The following is a 20,744-nucleotide window of genomic DNA, read 5'->3' as shown; positions in this document are numbered from 1 at the left end:
GGCAGCGGCTGGGACCGTTGGGGGCGGGGTGTGTGGCCTTATGACACACTTCCGGTGATGTCAGGGAGTGTGGCCTTATGACACACTTCCGGTGATGTCAGGGGGTGTGGCATATGCTAATGAGTTATGCTAATGAGTCCCCCTAGCTCTTTTTCTATGAAATGACCCCTGAGACAAACCATGATTTTAGAGTTTGGCTTTTGGTTTCATGACTATTTCTCGGCTGTTTATTAACTAGGTTTATTGTTTCAGTTTTCCTACAAATGTCATTTGTTGTACGCTGCCTTGTGTTTTATAACAAATGCATGATGTAAATCTTGTAAAAATAAATACAGACAGGAGGCATGCCAATGGTCAGCCAACAAGTATATGGGGCTGCTTGGACTTTAAACCAATGCGTCCCTGATCTAAGTCCACATTCTAAGACAAGACTGATCTGGTGCTCAAAGTAACATTCAAGTAACTGATTTACCCCAAAAGTTATTTTGTAGTAGGGCTACAGCAGGAGAGAGACAGATAGCTTTCATACCCATTACAAGATCTAAATGGAGCCTCCCTGTGCAGAGGCAGCATCTGTCTTGTGATAGGACTGCCAACACCTCCCTGACAACTGCCAGATTGCGAGGGCGGTACTTGGGAAGGGGAGGGGTTGGGAAGGATGTGATATCACTTCCAGATGATCGAGCTCCCCAAATCTCTGTGGTGTTCCCCAGAACTCTATTTGTCCAGGGTGGGGGACTGGGGCCAACAGTGGGGGTTTACCGACCATGGAAGGGGGCAAATGCCCCTCCTATCTGATTATTGGGTGTTGGGGATGTCTATCAACTTTATGTTCTGCTTGTAACCTTACAGAAATACACTGCTTACAGAAATACATTATTGGACGAATCATCCTGCAGGACTGCTCTGGAGTTCGTATCTTTCTTTGCTGCCATCTTGCTTGCTTGCTCGATTTTTAACTTGATTTTATTGTATGTTATTGCTATTTTGTTATTTTGCTATTTTGTTTATATTCTAATTGCTGTGAGCCGCCCTGAGCCCATTTTGGGATAGGGCGGGTCGGTGGGATATAATCCTAATAAATAAACCTTCCAGGAAGATCTGGCTGATGACTGTTGGAAACAGAATCTTTGGCTGACAGCAGGTCAGAAGGACTGGACATATGAAGCTGCCTTGCATCACGTCAGATCATTGGTCCGTCTAGCTCAGTATCAGCTACTTCGATAGGCTGCAACTTTCCAGGGTTCTTCCTGAAACCTGCTATCCAAGACCCTTTTTAACTGGAGAGGCTGGGGACTTAACCTAACACCTTGCATGCAAAGCAAGTGTTCTCATCCAGCTCACTTTTCATGCCGCCTGCATTTCTTCTTCATCAGTGGGGAACATGCCCCCCCCCCAATGATAAAGGGAATAAATGCCATAGCTTTAGTAGCAGGTCGTCTCAAATTAGTCCAGAAAAATTAGCAAATTAAGTAAACTTTCCACCCAGAGGCACTCTCCAATAATTATGAATAATCCTGCCTACTGATTAATCCAGATTTCCTGATGAGAAGAAAAAGCAGCCATGACAAGGCCGAAGATAAAACTGACAGTGCCGCTGTTGACAAACCTGGCCAAGCAGTACCTCGAAATGCAAAGGGGGAGGAGGGGTATCCCTGTGGCTGTAAAGCCGTCCAGACACAAGGAGTGTGAACTAGAGGGCCATGGCAGAAATGGTTAGGCTGAGTTGTATATTTGGAGAGGTTAAACTCCCTTGTGTGTTATGATTCAGCTGAAAGCATTTCATTCCTCTTGGACACAAGTTCACATTCCTCTCACACAGTATCTGTAAAAGGCACCATTTATAAACCCTGCCTTCATAACACTCTCAGGCTAGTAAAATAAAATGAAAAATACGGTCTCAAATAGTTGGCCCCTCTTCTCGTGGGTCCTAAGTCGGTTCCAAATTCAAAACTGGCAAAAGCTAGCAGATTTCTTGAACCCTTGACCTCAGATTCCCTTGCAAAAGGCCAAGTTGAACACACTGTACTTTAGACGGCCGCACATTTCACAGCAAGAATGGCCGGAGCCTGCCTAGCAAGATCCAGGATGTATTTTTATGGACATTGTTCTCTGGGAACACTACCTTGATAAATGGTCTTGTTACTGTCTTCTTGCTTTTGTTTACTGCACAGATGACACGCCACTACCTTGGCTTGCCAGCTGGCATGACAGATCTGCTTCCATCCCACCTGTAATATACATAAGTACCTCGCAAGAGCACGAGGAGGAGGCAAATTATCTGGCAAGGGCCCAATGCTCAGGCAATAAAGCAGGGTGGCCTCAAGTCTTACACCTTTCTAAATCTGGCAGTGAGGCTTTCCACAACAGTGTTGCGCACCACACTTTGGGGAAGTGACAGCATGACATTAGAACTTCGCCCAGAGCTGGCCCAAGCTATTTGGGCGTTGCTATCTCCTTCCCAGCGGCATCTGGCGGACCGTAGGAGCAGCGACAACATCGGATCAAGGCGGGACCGGATGTCGCAACTGCGGAGCGACGCGGCGCGGCTGGAGCCCGAAGGGACGAGTAGCCGGGAATGCCGCAGTCCAGGAGCAGTGACGGAGGGTCCATCTGCAGCCCGCTGATGGTCGCCGCTCGCCGGAATGCCAAGACTACGCCGGAGCCACCAAGAACGAAGAGAAGCCTGTCGTCCGGGTGCTGTTAGGCAACCCCTCCCTGCACAATTGTCGCCCTAGGTAGGATCTGACTACAATAATGTAGGTCACTTGTAAACCGCTCTGAGACCCAGTAGGGGTCATGAGCGGTATAGAAGTCACATGTAAATAAAAATATATATATAAAAAAAATTTGGATATCCCTAGGAGAAGTGTGACTTTGGTGCCACCATTCAAAAGTGAGAAGTCTAAAATGAACGTTTTACTTCCTGGGGACTCAAAGCGAACAACGTAAACATAAAAACAGACACACTCTTCAAAAGCCCTCCATGTTTCATCATGGCAGCTACAGGAGACCAGAATCAACAGATATGGAGGTTCTACAAGCTAGTCATTGCCAAGCTTCCCATCAAGCCAGTAGAGAAGGCTCTTCTTGCCTTTTCAGTACCCCTAAAAATCTGGTGCCCTAGGTGATTTCTCACGTTTGCCTAGTGGTCGGATCGGCCCTGACTTTGCCCATACTTGCCCTCCTTTTAACTTCCATTCCCATTCACACCCACTCCAAAGCTGCTTAGAAATTATAAGCAGAAAGGTGCTTTTCTCTGGGTCTGAGCACCATGCACCTTCCAATTTAATATCCTGAGATTTCTCTCTCTCCCTGCCTGTACGACCACATGCTTTGGCCTATCAGATTTGTGACATACTTTACAAGCAAATAATATTCTAATATAAATGTCTGTTCTAGGACAGATGTAAGGCAATAAGACAAGCCCCCAAGTGGTGCTACAAAGCTCCTTTATAAAGAACAAAAGCAGCCACAGCATTCATTAAAATTCATTCTGCTGTGGAGAATACCTTACAATGATGACTGTGAGAATACCTTACAATGATGACTTATTACAATGAATTAATAAGTATTACATATTTAAAAATCAAGAAATTGAAAATAAAATTATATGCCAGGAAGTTCCAAGTTATTTTCCATGTTTTTGCAATTTAACTACTAACAAGAGCAGCTAGATGGCAAAATGCCACCTTGAGCCAAGAACAAATGTAGGGTATAAATATTCTAATAAATAAATAAAAACTGGGAAGAAAGAAAGAAAGAAAGAAAGAAAGAAAGAAAGAAAGAAAGAAAGAAAGAAAGAAAGAAAGAAAGAAAGAAAGAAAGAAAGAAAGAAAGAAAGAAAAGAAATTTGCTACAATCTATTCCTCACCAATTTTGAAAAGCAGCATTGACCTACAGCCAGATTTGTACACCATTTCTCAAGAAATACAAAACCCAGCAAAGAAATGACATGGCAGTACAGGGCTCATCAGTGTTAAAATGGAGTTGCAGCAACAAAGCACCCCCAACTGACCCAAAGGAGACTGTAGCATCAGACCCTAGGCTCAAGGATGTGGGAGTGGGATTCTGGGGGTCTAGGCTGCTATTCTGAGTCAGCCACTCCTTAAAGGCTTCACCTGCTAATGAGACAGGCAGGTATGACACATAAGAATATCAAGAGCCCACACTGAATAATGCTCTTCACCTGGATGCTTAATGAAAGCCTCTGTCAGAGATTTTTTTTTTTAAAAAAAATCAGGTTCAGAATCAAAGCAGTTGCTGAAAATTGGCCCATGTCACTCAAATCTAAGGACCAAACTCCTGCAAACCAATAGAAATTTTAAAATGGGAAACCCAATTTAAACTGGTCTTTCTTCTTGGGGGATTTATTGTCAAGCCACTCAGAGAGGTTCTGCTTAAAGAATAATAATCCCTGTTTGCTTTAGGAAACCAATACAGATGCAGATGTTAGCTATCTGCCACACGTAAGCCAAAAAAACAATGAAGTGCGATGGAGAGTTGTTCTCTAAAGTCTAGTAAAAGAAGACAGGCACCTCCTCCGTATCTATAAATGTCAAGCAACTCACAGACAGAAGAGCAGAGATCAGACAGCCAGACTCATACAAAAGCTGGTCAGGAGCCAAGACTGATTTAAGATTACTTCTCCAGAAGTGACAATGCTATTTCAACTGAAATGCAGAAAATTTAAAATGAAAACAAAACCTAATTTTGGATGCCGAGAATAGGACCTTGCTGTCCGTCTGTTTCCATGGATCTGTGCGCTGGAAGAGTTCCAACAGCTCCTTGGTACAAACTAAAAGTTGAGAAAGCCATCTCTCACCTCATATGCTCCAAGGCTGAATGAGAGCACCTGCCTAACAGATCTCATATTCTTACTAGGAAAAAGGCCCGTTGTGGAAATAAATACAACGGCCTCTAGAAAGAGGCTCTGGGCGGGTACCCCAACCTTGGACACTCAGTGTCAATTTGCTGTGGTGACCTCAGCAGGGTATAATGACACTGAGTCCACCATTTTCTCCAGAGGAACTGATTTCTGCTACCTAAAGAACAGTTGTAATTTTGAGTGATCCCCAGCCCTCACCGGGAAATTGGCAGCGATGGTTCCCCAGAAGGGAATGGTTGGTTTTGAGAGTGGAGTCTATAGCTCTGTACCTGTCCGAGGTCCCACGCCTCCTGAAATCTCACCCTCTCCAGGCTCCATCCCTCACATTTCCAGGAATTTCCCACCTGGAATTGGCAACCCTATCTCCTTCCCAGCCAATCATCAACCTACCTTTATTTTCCCCTCACTCTTCAGCTTTCCACCCCCCACACACCTGCAGCCTCTCCTGTGCTCTGAAGCCCTGACTGCTACGTCACATTGGCTGTCATACAGGGGCCACCTCAGCAGCATATAAGGATACAGAGCCCACCATTTTCTCCAGAGGAACTGATCTCTGCCATCTGGAAAGCAGTTGTAATTCTGAGTGATCTCCAGCCCTCACCTGGAGATTGGACACATTTTACCTCAGAACAGCAAACTGTTTAGAATGTTAGAGGCAAAAGCCAATCAAGTTGCATATGCAAATGACCTCTGTGTTCCGAGGCAAAGGCCAATGAGGCTGCATGTGCAAATAACCTCTGTGTTCTGACTGGCTATGGGGGGGGGGGGGCAAACCCATGGGGGGAGAACAGCAAACTGTTTAGAATGTTGGAGGCAAGACTCAAGCAATGCAGCCAGTGGATAGGGACAGATTCTGAGTGACACACCAGGGCGTCAACCAAGTCCGGAGCGTGTGGAATGTTCTAGAGAAGTGCCACCACCATTCGGCTTTTATATACAAGGGAGATAGCCACCCGTGGCCCCCATCTGCAGATAGCTAAATCTGCGGATCAGGGCCACGTGGAAATTCAACAGATCTTTCTCCACACTTAGGGCATTCCCCAGGTGTTCAGGAAAATATGAAATGTTTAAAAAATACACGGGGCATTAAATCTCCCCCCTCAAATAAAAAAAAAAGTTATCTGCGCAACTGGGAGACGCACTGGGCTTGGTGGCTGCGCAGCTACCTGGAAGCCATGCCGTGCCCGGCAGCACAGCAGCCCAGAAGACACGTCGGGCCTGGTGGCAGAGCTGCAGCAGCCTAGGAGAGAAGACTGTGCTTGTTCTCTACAGCTCGCCCAGTTGGGTGAGCTACAGAGAGGGGCAGGTGGGGCGGGCGGGGGGGGGGGGGGGGAAGTCTCTGCTGGCTCGCCTGGAGCTGCCCCAGGTGAGCCAGCAGAGACTCCCCCCCCACACACACAAACTGCTACTCTCTGCAGCTTGCCCAGAGCAGCTCCAGGCAAACCATCACAGTCTACCCCGCCCCCAAGCAAACGATGGAAAGCCCAGGGCTTCATGCTGGGCTTGGAGAGAAAAGGGGGGGGCGGGAGAAGATGGGATGAGTCTCGCAGGCCACCACTTGTCTATATACTATTAGCTATGTGTGGCACCCGTCTGCAGATACCTAAATCTATCCTAGATCCTTTACAGTCCGGTTTCCGCCCAGGACATGGGACGGAGACAGTGCTGGTCGCTTTTGCTGACGACCTCACAAGGCATCTGGATCGAGGCGGTGTGGTGGCACTGTTGTTGTTAGATCTGTTGGCCGCGTTCGACACTGTCGACCACCAGTTGCTGACCCACTGCCTCGCCGACGTGGGGATTCAGGGGCTCGCCCTTCAATGGCTTGCCTCTTTTCTCCAAGGTCAGGGACAAAGGGTGGCAATAGGGGAACAGCAGTCCCAGAGACATCCTCTAGAATGGGAGGTGCCTCAGGGGGCAGTGCTGTCCCCGATGCTGTTTAACATCTATATGCGCCCCCTTGCCCAGATTGCCCGGAAGTATGGGCTTGGGTGCCATCAGTATGCCGATGATACCCACCTCTATCTGATGCTTGGCAGCCAGTCTAACTCCAGCCCAGACGATCTTCACTGGGCGTTGCAAGCTGTGGCTGGTTGGCTCAGACTGAGTCGGCTGAAACTAAACCCGGCAAAGACGGAGGTCCTGGGCCTGAGTCGGGTCAGTTTGGGGTTGGGGCTCCCTCTCCTGACCTTCGATGGGGTGCCTTTGGTGCCAGTGTCGGAGGTTAGGAGTTTGGGTGTGCTCCTGGACTCCTCTTTAACGATGGAGGCCCAGGTGGCAGCCACTACCAAGTCGGCCTTCTACCATCTTCGGCTGGCCCGGCAGTTGGCTCCCTTCCTCGACCGCGATGACCTGTCCACAGTGATCCATGCAATGGTCACCTTGAGGTTAAACTACTGTAACGCTTTCTACATGGGGCTGCCTTTGTTGCAAATCCAGAAGCTGCAGCTAGTGCAGAATGCTGCAGCCAGGCTTTTGATGGATCTCCCTAGGCAGGAGCACATCTCGCCTGTCCTGAAAGCACTGCACTGGCTGCCAATAGCATACCGGATTCGCTTCAAAGTGCTGGTTCTTACCTTTAAAGCCCTATATGGCCAGGGTTCGACATACCTAAGGGACCGCCTTTCCCCATATTTTCCCCCAAGGACACCACGGTCAGGGACGCAACAGCTGCTGGTGATTCCAGGCCCCAAAGATGCCAGGTATGCTGCTACCAGGGCCAGGGCTTTTTCAGTGACGGCTCCTACCTGGTGGAATGAGCTCCTGGAGGAGATCAGGGCCCTGCGGGACCTTGTGCAGTTCCGCAGGGCCTGCAAGATGGAGCTCTTCCGTCAGGCTTTCGAGTAGGAGCTGCCACTACTTCCACCACTACCTCCACCACCACCACCACCACCGAGTTGGGTAACAGCGGGGGGTGAGATGGCCCTGTGTTAAATGAACTACAGCGCTGCGTGGATCTGATACCACTGAACTGGGACTGCTATCTCCAGGAAGCCATCTTGTTACTGAAGACTTTCCTGAAACATCCTGAGCACTTTGTATTGTTGTCATTGAGTGATTTTACCTTGTTTTTAATTGTTTTAACAGAGCCCACTTGCGGGGAGGGCGGGCTATAAATCTAATAATAAATAAATAAATCCGTGGATTGGGGCCACATGGATGCTAAGCAAACTTGGGGGTCTCCCCAGGTTTGTATAAAAAAATTGAAATGTTTAAATTTTCCCCCCAAATTAAAAAAAAGTTTTCTGTGCATGCACAGACAGTACACTTACTTTGCTTCTGCAGAGGCGACTGATAGCTGCAGCAGAGCTCGGTGGCGGATGCCAGGAGCTGCTCCAGGCCCAGTGCCAGTGGACACCGGGAGATGCTCCAGGCTTGGCTGCAGTGGCAGACGTCAGGAGCCACTCTGGGTCTGGCAGCAGATGCCAGGAGATGCTCAGGGCTCAGAGTGGCTCCCAAACACCCTCATCGCCACTATGGCTGTGCTCCAAGGTGAGCAGTTGGGCCTGGACGTGCCAGCTCATCAGTTGGGGGGGACAGTTTCACAGGGCCTCCTTTCTACCAATCTACACGCCACACATAACCATCAAAAGAAAAGAAGCATGCTAGGGGGAAAGATGAAAGTGTATTTTTTGAAAGATGGGAAAGCCTGAATAACTGGATTAACAAAGTATGGAAATTATAGACTCAAATGTATATAAGGATGAATACATGTAAGCGATAACTAAGTGGAAAACTGATAAATAAAATTTTCAACAAAAAAAAGGAGAGAAGCATGAACATAAGAACATAAGAGACGCCAATGTTGGATCAGGCCAAAGGCCCATCCAGCCCAACACTCTGCATCACACAGTGGCCAGAAATACCAGTGCCATCAGGAGGTCTACCAGTGGGGCCAGGACATTAGAAGCCCTCCCACTGTTGACCCCCCCCCAAGCACCAAGAAGACAGAGCATCACTTGCCCCAGAGTCCCTATCTATACCTTGTGGCTAATAGCCACTGATGGACCTCTGCGCCATATGCTTATCTAATTCCCTTTTGAAGCCATCCATGCTTGTAGCCGCCACCACTTCCTGTGGCAGTGAATTCCACGTGTTAATCACTCTTTGGGTGAAGAAGTACTTCCTTTTATCCGTTCTAACCCGACCGCTCAGCAATTTCATGGAGTGCCCACGAGTTCTTGTATTGTGAGAAAGGGAGAAAAGTACCTCTTTCTCTATCTGCTCTTTCCCATGCATAATCTTATAAACCTCAATCATGTCACCCCTCAGTGGTCGTTTCTCCAAGCTAAAGAGCCCCAAGCGCTTTAACCTTTCCTCATAGGGAAAGTGTTCCAACCCTTTTATCATTCGAGTTGCCCTTTTCTGCAGTTTTCCCAAAGCTATAATATCCTTTTTAAGGTGTGGTGACCAGAACTGCACACAGTATTCCAAATGAGGTTGCACCATTGATTTATATAGGGGCATTATGATATTGGCTGATCTGTTTTCAATACCCTTCCTAATAATCCCCAGCATAGCATAGCTGAGCGGTCACTGGCTTCTGGCACCCACAAAATGGTGTTAGACAAATGCATGAAGAACTGAAGTATCTGTGGCTATTAATAAGCAAGACGGAACCTTCATGCTTGGCTTACTGAATACAATCCTTAACACCAGGACATTGTGGCATAACAGTAAATTAGACATTCTCCAATTCCCATTGCAGGAAATGCATGAACTAAACAGCTGGGTTTAGCTTTCTTTTCTATCATTTTCCTGGGAAAACCTGGCCATCTGTGACCCAGAACCCTGCGATGTATAACAGCATGACCCATTCTCCTGGAGAAATTATTCTTCCCTTGAAGAAATGATTCAAGGTTTCCTTTGGTATCCACAAATATGTGAAGTCTGATTGGAGCAATATTTTGATCCAAATAATTTTCTCCTGACACAATACTGAATACTGCAAAGTTCTGATGCACTGTTTTTTTTTCAATAAGCATGTCTCTTTTCATTGGGTTTTGCTTTCATGCTGTGTTGGCATGTACTTCCTGACCTCGACCATGACCCCTGATTTTTATCCAGCCTTGAGTAGCCTGGATTGACCTTAGCACAGACCACCATTCTCCTTACATACTAATCTGTGTCCAAATCCTGCTGTGCAGCATCAGTGCAATGACACTGTAAAATCCAAGCTCCTCAGCTATGTGCTGGGCGGGGGGGAATCCAGATGTGCTGTGCATGTTGAGTGTTACAGTTTTAAGTAGGCTAACAACATGGGTCTTGTACATATTAATCACAGGTGAAATGGCCCTAAAAAAGGCCAAACTGGAGATCTGCTGTGAAGTCTGAACACACAGTGTCTGATTAGGAATTACTAAACTGCTTTTCCAGACATTCATCTCTATAAGAAACTAAATCTGTACTCATAATATTCGTTTTACAAGCGTACGCGCACATGGTGGTGTGAACGCCACTGGTGACAGACATAATAGTGTCCTGAGTAAGGTTGCCAACTCCAGCTTGCGAAATTTCTGGAGCTTAGGGAGTGGTGCCTGGGGTAGGTAAGGACTTGGGAAAGATCTCAGTGGGGATGTGATATCACTCTAGGACTTCCATTTCGCTTAGACTCTATGGTATACCTCCAAAGAACTAATTCTCTAGGGGAACTAGATCCCTGTAGTCTGGAGACCAGTTGTAATTCCTGGAGAACTCCAGACCCCCATTTGGAGGCTGGCAACCCTAGTCCTGGGTGGAAAGACAGGAAGTCTTACATTGACTGAGAGTAGCTGCTCAAATTGGTTCTCCATCAGACAAGGGGAGCTCCAGCAGGCTCCGTGTAGTCTAGCAGCAGTAGACCAGTCAGGCTTGCTGGAGGCAAGGGGAAAGGTAGTAAAAATTTGTTCGGTGCTGCTTAAGGCATGCCCAATGGAACCAACTCCCTACTGTCAGGCATATCCATGCTCCTATCACAGCTACCCAGGAAAAAACTGCCTAAGGCAGTTTCCCGATCACATCAGATCTGCCACTGAGTGCCTACACTAGAAATACCAAAAGACCTTTTTGAACATTATGTTTGCAATGCTAAGAAATACAGGAGTAATTCTCCCTTTTCTTCTTTTTTCCCTAGTACCCTTAAGGTTTAAATTATGATTGAATAAAAAAAATTCTGCCTTCCTCTGTGTCCAGGTCCTAAATAAAAATATGATAGCAATGACAGATTTCTCTCTTTCCCAAAGTGGAGAAACCCACTGTGACAGATATTTGAAACTACTGCTGGGCATTTCTTTTCTGGCTCCAGAAAGTGAGTGTTATCCTCCATCTCTGTATCTGGCCATGGGATTAGGCTCCTGCCTACCCCGCCATGACAGGAGGAAGAGGTACAAATGGTCAAACATGCTTGCTCCTATTGGTTCTGAATCTTGTCTAGCCATGAAGCAGTGATAGGGAGACAAAGTGGAACGAGCTGCTGTATGAAGTCTACTCTGGGCTGGAGAACAGACTCTGACTTGAGGACTGCCAGCTGCTAATAAGAGAGGAATAGACTATATTTGTTTAATTGTTCTACTCCGTTCTGTTCAACATTCTGTTCAAGGGAGCATGTGGTTAAACAGAACTGAATGAGGCCCATGAGCATCTTCCATACTCAAGAGAAAATATTCTAAACAACATTCATGGGTTCTAAGACACAGTTGTTTGGAATTCCATTCTGTGCTCACTGTGTAGAGAGCCACGCAAAAGATCGCTGGAGTACCCCAATGATTACGAGATCAGAAACAAAACGAAGAGCTAGCAGAAGGGAAAAGCACAGGAAGAACTAGACGGTTCTGACCAAGAGCTTACCTCCAGCAGTTCTGAGACAATGGGCAGGACTTCTGGGTTACAGATATCTATGGAATCATCTCGGTAAGTTTTCTTCTTGTAGCAGATGTTACCCAAGTGTAGTATTGCCGACAAAAGAGAAAAAATCCTAAACAGATAAATATATACATTCTTCACTGTTTCCTTAGTAACAGGAAATGCAAGAAATTGAATGCACCAATGTTACTACCCATTAATGGACTCCACATTGTCATATCACCTTCAAATGTTATTAGCAGCACATGTAACAGCAATCAAGCAAGTGATGCATTCAGGCACTAACATCATGGCTCGCCATAATGGAAGGCCAGCTTTTCCAGTTTTTAGATATGATGCCAAGATTGCAGATTGTCAGGAGTCAAGTGACGGGAAAACCCAAAACAGGTTTCAACCGCGTCCAATACATTTTGCATTTTGTCAGGCGTGCTCTGATCTTCAGCAGCATCTCGACTCAGTGAGGTGTACAATTAGTCATTTAGCAAACCAGGCTAATTATACCTCTATCTCACTTGGTGGGAGGTTATATTTGTATCAGTAATTGAGAACTGTATTAATTTGTCTGGATTCCTCACCCACCACCACCAATCTCAGAAACCCAGAGCGGGCTGCAATACAGAGACAGTGAAAATCAAAGCAACTGTCATTCATTCACAATCTAGCCAAAGCTGATTCAATGTAATGTCAACAACTGACTTTTCAGCAGCTAAAAAAAACAAACCCTGACAAACACTCTTACGGATGTTCGCTGTCACAACGGCAGCTCAATCTGCTCTGTAAAAGGTTTCACAGACTCTCCTGAAGCAAGACACAGTGCAGTGGACCAATCATCTTTCAAGCAGCCCTAATGCCTGTCTAAGAAGCCTTCCCCTGACATAAAGTGGCTCTTCCTCCAATGAAAGAGCCACCTTACAGGAAATCTCCTTAGGGGGCAGGAAGGCTTCAGGTTCTGCTCAGCTGAGTGGTAGGCCAGGGGCAGGATTAGGCTCGCGAGTTGCCCATTTCTGGGCTAGAAATCCTGCTCTCCCAACTGTCCTTGCCTCTGGGCCAGTGGGGAGAACAGTGTGGGGACAGAATCACAACAGGTCGACATCATATCCAGGTGAAAACCATAGTATTTCCAGAGCATCAGCTGACCTGATGACATCACATCCGGGGTTTCACCTGGATACGGTGTCGATGTGTCCCACAATGTCATGTCCATCCCTTGCCCTGCTCCCAAAGCTCCTGGATACCAGGCAGTGGCTTGGCACCCCTAGGTAGGATCCACACCACTGAGTTGCAAATGCATACTCACTGGAGCATTTACAATTTATAAATGAACTTTAGCTACACAAAACTGCTTTACTTTGCCTTGTTCTCTGTAACGGCCATAGTAAGCGTGCTTGGAAATAGTTTCAAAACGAGTCACGAACACAATGAGGAAGCTCCACTTACTGTCTCCGAGTCTTGGGAAGAAAGCCCACCATTTCCATAGCTAGCTGCAAACGCTCAAAGTCATGCTTCAAGTCCTCTCCTTCAACGGAAAAACAATCCTATCAAGACCAAATACAAGAATCAAATATTACAAAAGATGGAGACTGGCAGGCTGGGGTAATCTTACATACCACACCACCACATCTGAGGCTGTGCAGCAAAGGCCTGAGCAGCAGACGTTTAATTGGCAGCAGAATCCTCAAGCCGCACATCCTCCCCGCACAAAACACGAATCAGAGAAGCATCGACAGCAAGCGTGTGTGCAGGATAGCTCAATGTGGCTAGCAGACAGCTCAATGAAAATGTCAACCCAGTGTGCTGCAGCAGTGAAAATGGCAAACTATGCCAGGGATAATTAGGAAGGAGATTAGAAGTGAAGCAGCGAGTATTGTAATGACCCTGTACAGATCTACAGTGAAGCCTCATTTGAAATACTGTCTGCAGTTCTGGTCACCGTGTCTTAAAAAGGACACTGCAGAACTGGAAAAAAGTTCAGAAGAGGGCAACCAATGTGATTAGCGGGTTGGAGCACCTTTCCTATGAGGAAAGCCTGAAGAGTCTGGGAATTTTCAGTTTAGAAAAAGAGATGGGGAAGGTAAGGGGGGACATGACAGAGGTTTATAAAATTATGCATGAAGTAGAGAGAGTGGACACAGAACTTTTTCTCCCTCTCCCAAAATACCAGAACTTGGGGGAACCAGTGAAGTTGATGGGCAGTAGATTCAAGATGGACCCAAGGAAACCCTACTTTACTCAACAAGTGATTAAAATGTAGGGTTATAAAAGCTTGTTGGGAAAAGACAATATCTGTTTTCCTTGCCTAATCAATTCTGTAGACTTAAGACCGTTGATATTATACTGAATTGTAGAAGATCTCCCAATTGAAATGTTAAGATTCTCATTGATTCCGATGTAGTTTTTAAATGTTATGGAGATGCACCTCTATGTTACTGTACCTTGATTAATGACATTTGTGTTGAATAATAAATAAATAAAAGTTTTTTTTAAAATGTAGGGTTCATTGCCAGAATGTGGCCACAGATGGCTTTAAAAGGGCATTAGAGTGATTTATGGAGAATAGGTCTATCAGTGGCTACTAGCCACAGTGACTAAAGGAACCTCTGCATTTCAGAGGTAGTAAACATTTGAATACCAGTGCCAGGAGGCAACATCAGGGGAAGGTCCTGATTGTTGGTCCTCTAGTGTAACTGGCTGGCCACTGCGAGACAAGATTCTGGACTAGATGGACCACTGGTCTGATCCAGCAGGGCTCTTCTTATGTTCTTATAATGAAAACCTAGGAGGAGGAGTGTTAATATCATGAATGGCTCAAGCAGAAATTTGGTGGTATATGAGGAACCAATGCAGAGAACAGCAATGATTTCTAAAGAGACCAAGTATTAGAAGGGCAAAAGGGAGAAAACGACCGAGTCTCCTCCTCAGTCCACTGTTACCTGCCATTCCCTGAACATTTATAAATATTAAATGTGAATAATAAGTTATTTCTCAGTAGGAGGATTTTTTTGAAAAAAGAATCTACTCTCCAGGATGTCTGGAGTTGTGAAAAATTGCAGGACTTAATGACATGATCTGGAAAGGTACCAAAAAAAGGGAATGCTCCCTCTAAGCTGTGGAGTCTTGTGAGCAAAAATTCTACTTTGTGAGCTACAGGCATTAAAGTTGTGAGCGAGCGATTTGGCCACTGCATAAATTAGTTAGCTCTGGAGCCATCCTTCCTGAGCTAAGACAAAAACGTGTGAGCCGGAGGCTGAAAAACTGTGAGCTAGCTCACACTAACTCAGCTTAGAGGGAACACTGGTCCTGACCCAAAGTGTTTGGGGGTGGCAGGGATACGGATAAGAAGCATAGGTAATCATGGAGCTGTATGTGGAAATAAAAGGTGAAAGGCCGAATCAGAGAGTGAAGAGACTCTTAGGAAAATAACTATATCAATGAGGAACAGACCAGCTGCAGCACAAACATGGCTAACAAAAATGACATCTCAACCATAGCCAATCTCTGAGTGCGCTAGTTCACAAGACACACACACACAAAAATATAAGGTTTCAGTTGCTCTACACAGGCAATCTTTCCTTCATCACTTTTCTTAACTGGATTTATCAAAGTGTTTGTGATTGCATCAGCCAGAAGGTGAATTCCACTGATCCAAATATATTCTTTGAAACTGAATGTTCAAGGTACCCCCCACTGCACCACAGAACTATGTGCAGTCTAGAGGGGGTGGGGGACTCAAAAGCAATGAATCTTAAAATAAAGAAATCAAGTAAAATATAATGACTACAATCTCATTTGTGAACAGTTTCTTACAACCAAATATAGCTCCCTCCTGGAGGAATAATTTTGGATCATATTAATGGGAAAAGAGTCAATCACAGTTAGAATTGTTAACATGCAATTAGAATCACCATGCCTTCTAAAAGGGTAAAAATAGAATGGTATGAAGGCTAACCAAAGATGATTTTTAAATCTGAGCTTAACCACTTGACTTCCCCCAAGAAGAAAAATACATTCCCTTTTACGGCCATTTAAACCATTTTGATAAACTATTTCCTTTCAGGTGACTTTGCCGCTAGACCTTTAGCTGAACTGTTTGCATTCAGATCAAAACAGTCCAATGGGAAAATCCCCCAATTATAGATCATAAAAGCTCGTAAGACCATTTGAATACTGAATGGGTTAATTACCCTCCACAATGCAATCTTCTAAAATAGAATGCACTGTATCAGATATTCTCTTGGGTAGTTACTCCAGGCAAAATTTTCCTGCCCATCTTCTCAACAAGTAGACCAAAGAACATGACTTCATGAGTGAAAATATGATCTTATTTCAACATGTACATATCATATACATGGAATTTTTAAAAAATGTGCAATGCCCTAGATCCATAATAGTCACCTGACTTCCACTTAACATGCTCAAAAGTTAACTGCATTCAAAATTAAAAAGGAACATCTACACACACTAGCCAAACAAAGCTCATTTTAGTTGGCTCTCAGTCAAAGCAAACTAGTCTTGTGTTTGCCCAGAGCCTGGACCAAAGTTTGGGAAAAGGCGTGTCACCAGCAACCCAGAATGGATGGATGGACTTGTACTGACCGGCTCAGAGTCATAGTAACAGTCATCCCAGCTCTGTCTGGGGGGTTTCTTTGTCATCTGAAAGCAAGGCAGATTGGATGAGTAGTGCCCCAAAGTCCCACGCAACCCTCTCTTCCCACTTTTACAGACAGGAAGACAATGCAATTATCTTATGTTAATATGAGAACAACATTGAAGTATTTAAAAAAACTAATAAGCACTGACGGCTAAGCTTCTCTTCACCTTATGAGAACTGATACGAGAATGCATAGCTTATGCTACTTCATCTTGTTTCAAGTGAAGCCTTTCCAAAACCAGTTTCCACTTACAATCAAACTTAGAAGCCTTAGCAAAGGGCAGTTGCATTCAATGAATTCTAGTATAACTTGATCCCATGATTAGAATTTAACCTGATTTTTTTAAATATAATGCTAATTTTGGTAAATATTTTCATAATGCTAATTTTCATAAAAATACATATTTAAGGCCTATTGTTTCCATCTCTTCCAAAAAATGTCGAGCGGCCATTTCGAAACCCTCAGAGTCATACCTTTTACAAAGATGATACCCAAGTTTTAAAAGTTAGTTTTTCTCAGGTTCAAAATCAAACAACTGCTCTGAAATAACACTAAGGCATTTACAGAAAACAGGTATAACTGGATCCTTGCAGTAGAATTTAAGCTTTGCAGTGCTTCAAAATAGTTCAGCAGATATTATAGAGTGACCAGCCACAACAACAGATGCAGACACTGTCACCTACATTCACCTTCAAACCCTACACTTGATTTGTCTGACCAGCCACAGGGCCACTGACTTGCCATTCTACTGTAGGCTAAGTGTTCGACATTTGCTGATACAAACTGGAGTTTCCAGTTTCTATAATATATAGCATTCATTAAGAAGCACAGAAGCACAGGGAGATGTATCTGCTACCTCCAGTTAGAACAACAGAACTCTTTCATGATAACATCTTTTGGTACTTAGAAGAGAAACCTACAGCAGGGATCCCCGCCATGTGCTCGTCCACTAACACAACTTGCGGTGTAGTTTTCCAGACAGACAACGGGCTTAGGGTTCAGTACTGAGTCACTGATGCTGGCAATTTCACTGCAGCACAAAGAAGGCCCAGCCATGGCAACCATTCCTGCCACCTGTGCCCTGTTGCCTCAGGAACCCTTGCGCCCTCAAGGGATCAAATTATATAAATGTTGTGAAGTATTTAGTCGAGCTGTAAGAACTCCACAACAAGATTTCAATTACCTGCATACAACTGGGATTAATGGACTCCTAAGTTTTCGTTAGCCTTCTTATGTGGAAGGTACAAGGATATCATGCTGTCAGTCAGAAGGATTATAAAAACATGCAAGATGTTATTAGCTGATATGTCTGTTCTTGAGTGGGGATATCAGCATGAACATAATTTTCCAGAACAGAGAGATTAGCTGTTAATGTTTATTTGACTGGGAAATGAAAGTTAACATTCTCAGGAAAAAACGGCAACCCACCAAACAGCATTATTTCTTTCCTGCAGCCCACTTAAGGTGAGAACCACCAAACATGTTGCCTTCCCTAGTTACATGACTAAACACCTATGAATTCAGCCTGACGTGAAGCCCATCAGCAGATAACAGGCAAGGGTTTACATAGCACCACCAGGAATGAGGAGCTGAGTGCTCCAGAGACAAGTATATAAACACTCTACAAAGCTGCTCATACATCCCCCACCTGATTGAGATAATGATATTCATCAGGCTGTTTAAGGTGAAAGGCTGCTCTCTCTTCTTCACTTGCGCCAGCCAGAAGGTAATAAAAAACGTGGTAGTTCCTGGAAACAAAACAAAACAAAAAATGGTGTTAACAGGAAACACCGCTACAGAAGGACACAAAACATAAAATGGCCAATGAGCAAAGGCAAAGTTTTGATCCTGCTAGGCAGAAACAGCCCTGGATCACCAAGTAGCTTGGGCAAACAGAATGTGTGCTTATATGTACCAAGTCTCAGATTTTGCCCAATTCGGACTTCACCGCAAGCCACAGTTTGCCTCCATACCAGGACTGGAAACACGGTTTAACTATGATGTCATATACAGGACACTGTCTGTAGTTAAAATTTTCTTTGGCTTCCTATGCCTCTGAAAAGTGCAGATTCAAGACAAATGTTAGGAAAGACCTTATAAAAGAGAGAGAGTGTTCCAAGTGCCTCGTCGTAGATTATATCTTGGAGTGAAACAAAGATTTAAAACCTGAGAGCAATCTTTCAACAGAAACCTAGTTTCTCCCTCAACTTGGCTGTCGTCCAGAATAATGAAGATCCACCTAGCTCAGTGAAACACCCTAGCCTTTAATGAAGAGCATATGATGGACTAATACTAAATTTGACAGAAAATGATGTTATTGAATTCACTTGGAGACCATCAGTTCCTTTGACCAACAGATGTTTCAATCCTTAAATCTGAGACTTGTAAATAGCCACTTGCCCACTCACCTTCAAGGGACACCTCCAGGCTGTGGGGCAGGGAACCTTCTCAGAATTGTATGTGTCAGTTCTCCCTTCTCTCCCTGACTATCAGTTCTTTTATTCCCTTACTCAGGCTGCCAGTATGCCAAAAACAAGTGTGGGTGGACAACCTAGCAGACTGTTTTGTGGCTTTTGTGGACTTATCACCAAGCCCAAGCAATCAGCGTGAAGGAAAACAAACCGCATATTTTTACCCCAGGAACACATAAAGTCTGAATACACTATTCCTGCATTGCTTTCCCTAGTCACTAACTACAGTGCTAGATGCGTACACAGGGTGCAAAGCAGTGAAATCAGAACTGTGTATGAGAAATCATTGCATTTATAAAAAGATGACTTCTTAAGAGACCACAATTGTGGCCAAACATCATGTGGTCCTGAAAACAAATAAGTTATCCTGGACTCATCGCAACAGGAGCTATAGTTGCATTCTAACTTTAATCCTGGGTCTATAAAGACCTTGAGAAGAAACCATCCATCTTCACAGGGTCACCACACAAAACCCCAAGGCACAATGAAAACAAACCAAGCACCCTTTGAGTCCATGTGTGTGTTGTTTTTCTGGCTCTCGTATACATTTAACAGCTGACAGAACTGGTCCATTCATACATCAGGGCAGGAGAACTCATGCGAGCCATCTGCCTTCCAGAGCTAAGATTCCTGATTCTGAGGCTGACCTATGGAATCCTAGGACTTCCTTGTTCCAACATGACTTTGTTCATGGGAGCAAAATATTTGGGTGAGCTTTTAAATGTCAAGAGAGACAAGAATAGTGATGTATGAACAAGCTCAGATCTAGGGCAGGAGCTTCTGTCAGTAATAATGACAAATGATTATCCAACCTCATCTGTTTTCAAAAAAACAAAACACACGCGCAGACAGCATATGAATACCATGTATTGACATTTTTAATTATTATTTTGGTTTGCTCTTCTTTATTTCCCCAAATACTTGATGCTTATTACTTCACCCATTACTCACCTCTCATTATGTTCCTGATAGACTAGCCTAGATTTTTCCAGTAGATATTTTTCAACGTAAGCCCTACAGGAAAGGGGGGGAGGGGAGAGAAAAAGAATATTGCTTTGCAGAGTATCGCATGAAAATTTATTTTATACAATCCTTGTGCACATACAAAGTCTGTGCTTGCACAGAGATGGATGCAGAGGGTTACAATCAGATACAAAATCCTGAATACAGATGTCAAAACATCCAGCTTCCTGAGTGACAGCCACTGGAAAATTTAGAAACAAATCCAAACATGGCATGACTACATTCATCTGATTCCTCTGTACACTAAAACCACCTGAGAATTGGGTCTCAATGGTTTGGCAGTCGGGAATCTTCCAACAGTGCTTAACCACTGTTGATTCAGTTACCTAGCAGCAGATAACCTGCCGTTCTCATCCACTCCTACTTCAACGAAAGTACTGACAAGCACCAGGGCAAAGAAATAAAGGCAAGTGATGTCATATACTGCAGCACTGAATTCTGTAAGTTAATTGTGTGTTGGGCTGAACGCCCTTATGTGAGAAGATGAAAAGTCTCTATTCACTCTTTCTAGGTTGTTCTGTATTTTCTAAACCCCTTAAGCGGTCTTGTTTTTAGATTAAGGCAGCCCAAATTCTTTAGATTTTCCTTGGAAGAAAAATAGCCCAACCCCTTGGTCTTTTAAGATCTCCTTTTATGCTCAAAAAGAGAAAGATGAGCAGAAAAGGGAACAAAACTCAGGAGCTGGCAGAACTGGCTACTTTCGAATACAATTCTTACTGTAGTTTCCAAAAGTGAAAACCATTTTTGACTCCGGTTTCCAGTTGTTAATTTGCTCCCATAGATTCTATCTGGGGTGAGAACTTCAGAGTTTTATGATCCCTTCCCTAAACATGGGAAGAAGGTAGTGAATGCACTGTGAGAACTCATGCTTAT

At 44.5% G+C, this 20,744-nt stretch overlaps 1 protein-coding gene across 1 annotated transcript in view; it reads right to left on the bottom strand.

Moving 5' to 3' along the window:
- Window positions 1-20,744, bottom strand: part of MYO9A (myosin IXA) — a 130,913-nt gene that overhangs the window by 92,532 nt on the left and 17,637 nt on the right. The window contains 5 exon segments of the mRNA XM_015418905.1: window positions 11,714-11,840; window positions 13,166-13,263; window positions 16,322-16,378; window positions 18,026-18,125; window positions 19,800-19,862. Coding sequence (XP_015274391.1) covers window positions 11,714-11,840; window positions 13,166-13,263; window positions 16,322-16,378; window positions 18,026-18,125; window positions 19,800-19,862 — 445 coding nt within the window.

The sequence above is a fragment of the Gekko japonicus genome, unplaced genomic scaffold (assembly GCF_001447785.1).
Source record: "Gekko japonicus isolate JY-2015 unplaced genomic scaffold, Gekko_japonicus_V1.1 scaffold150, whole genome shotgun sequence".
Classification (NCBI taxonomy): Eukaryota; Metazoa; Chordata; class Lepidosauria; order Squamata; family Gekkonidae; genus Gekko; species Gekko japonicus.
Note: the sequence above shows the minus strand (reverse complement) of the source record. Positions and strands in the feature narration are given on the sequence as shown.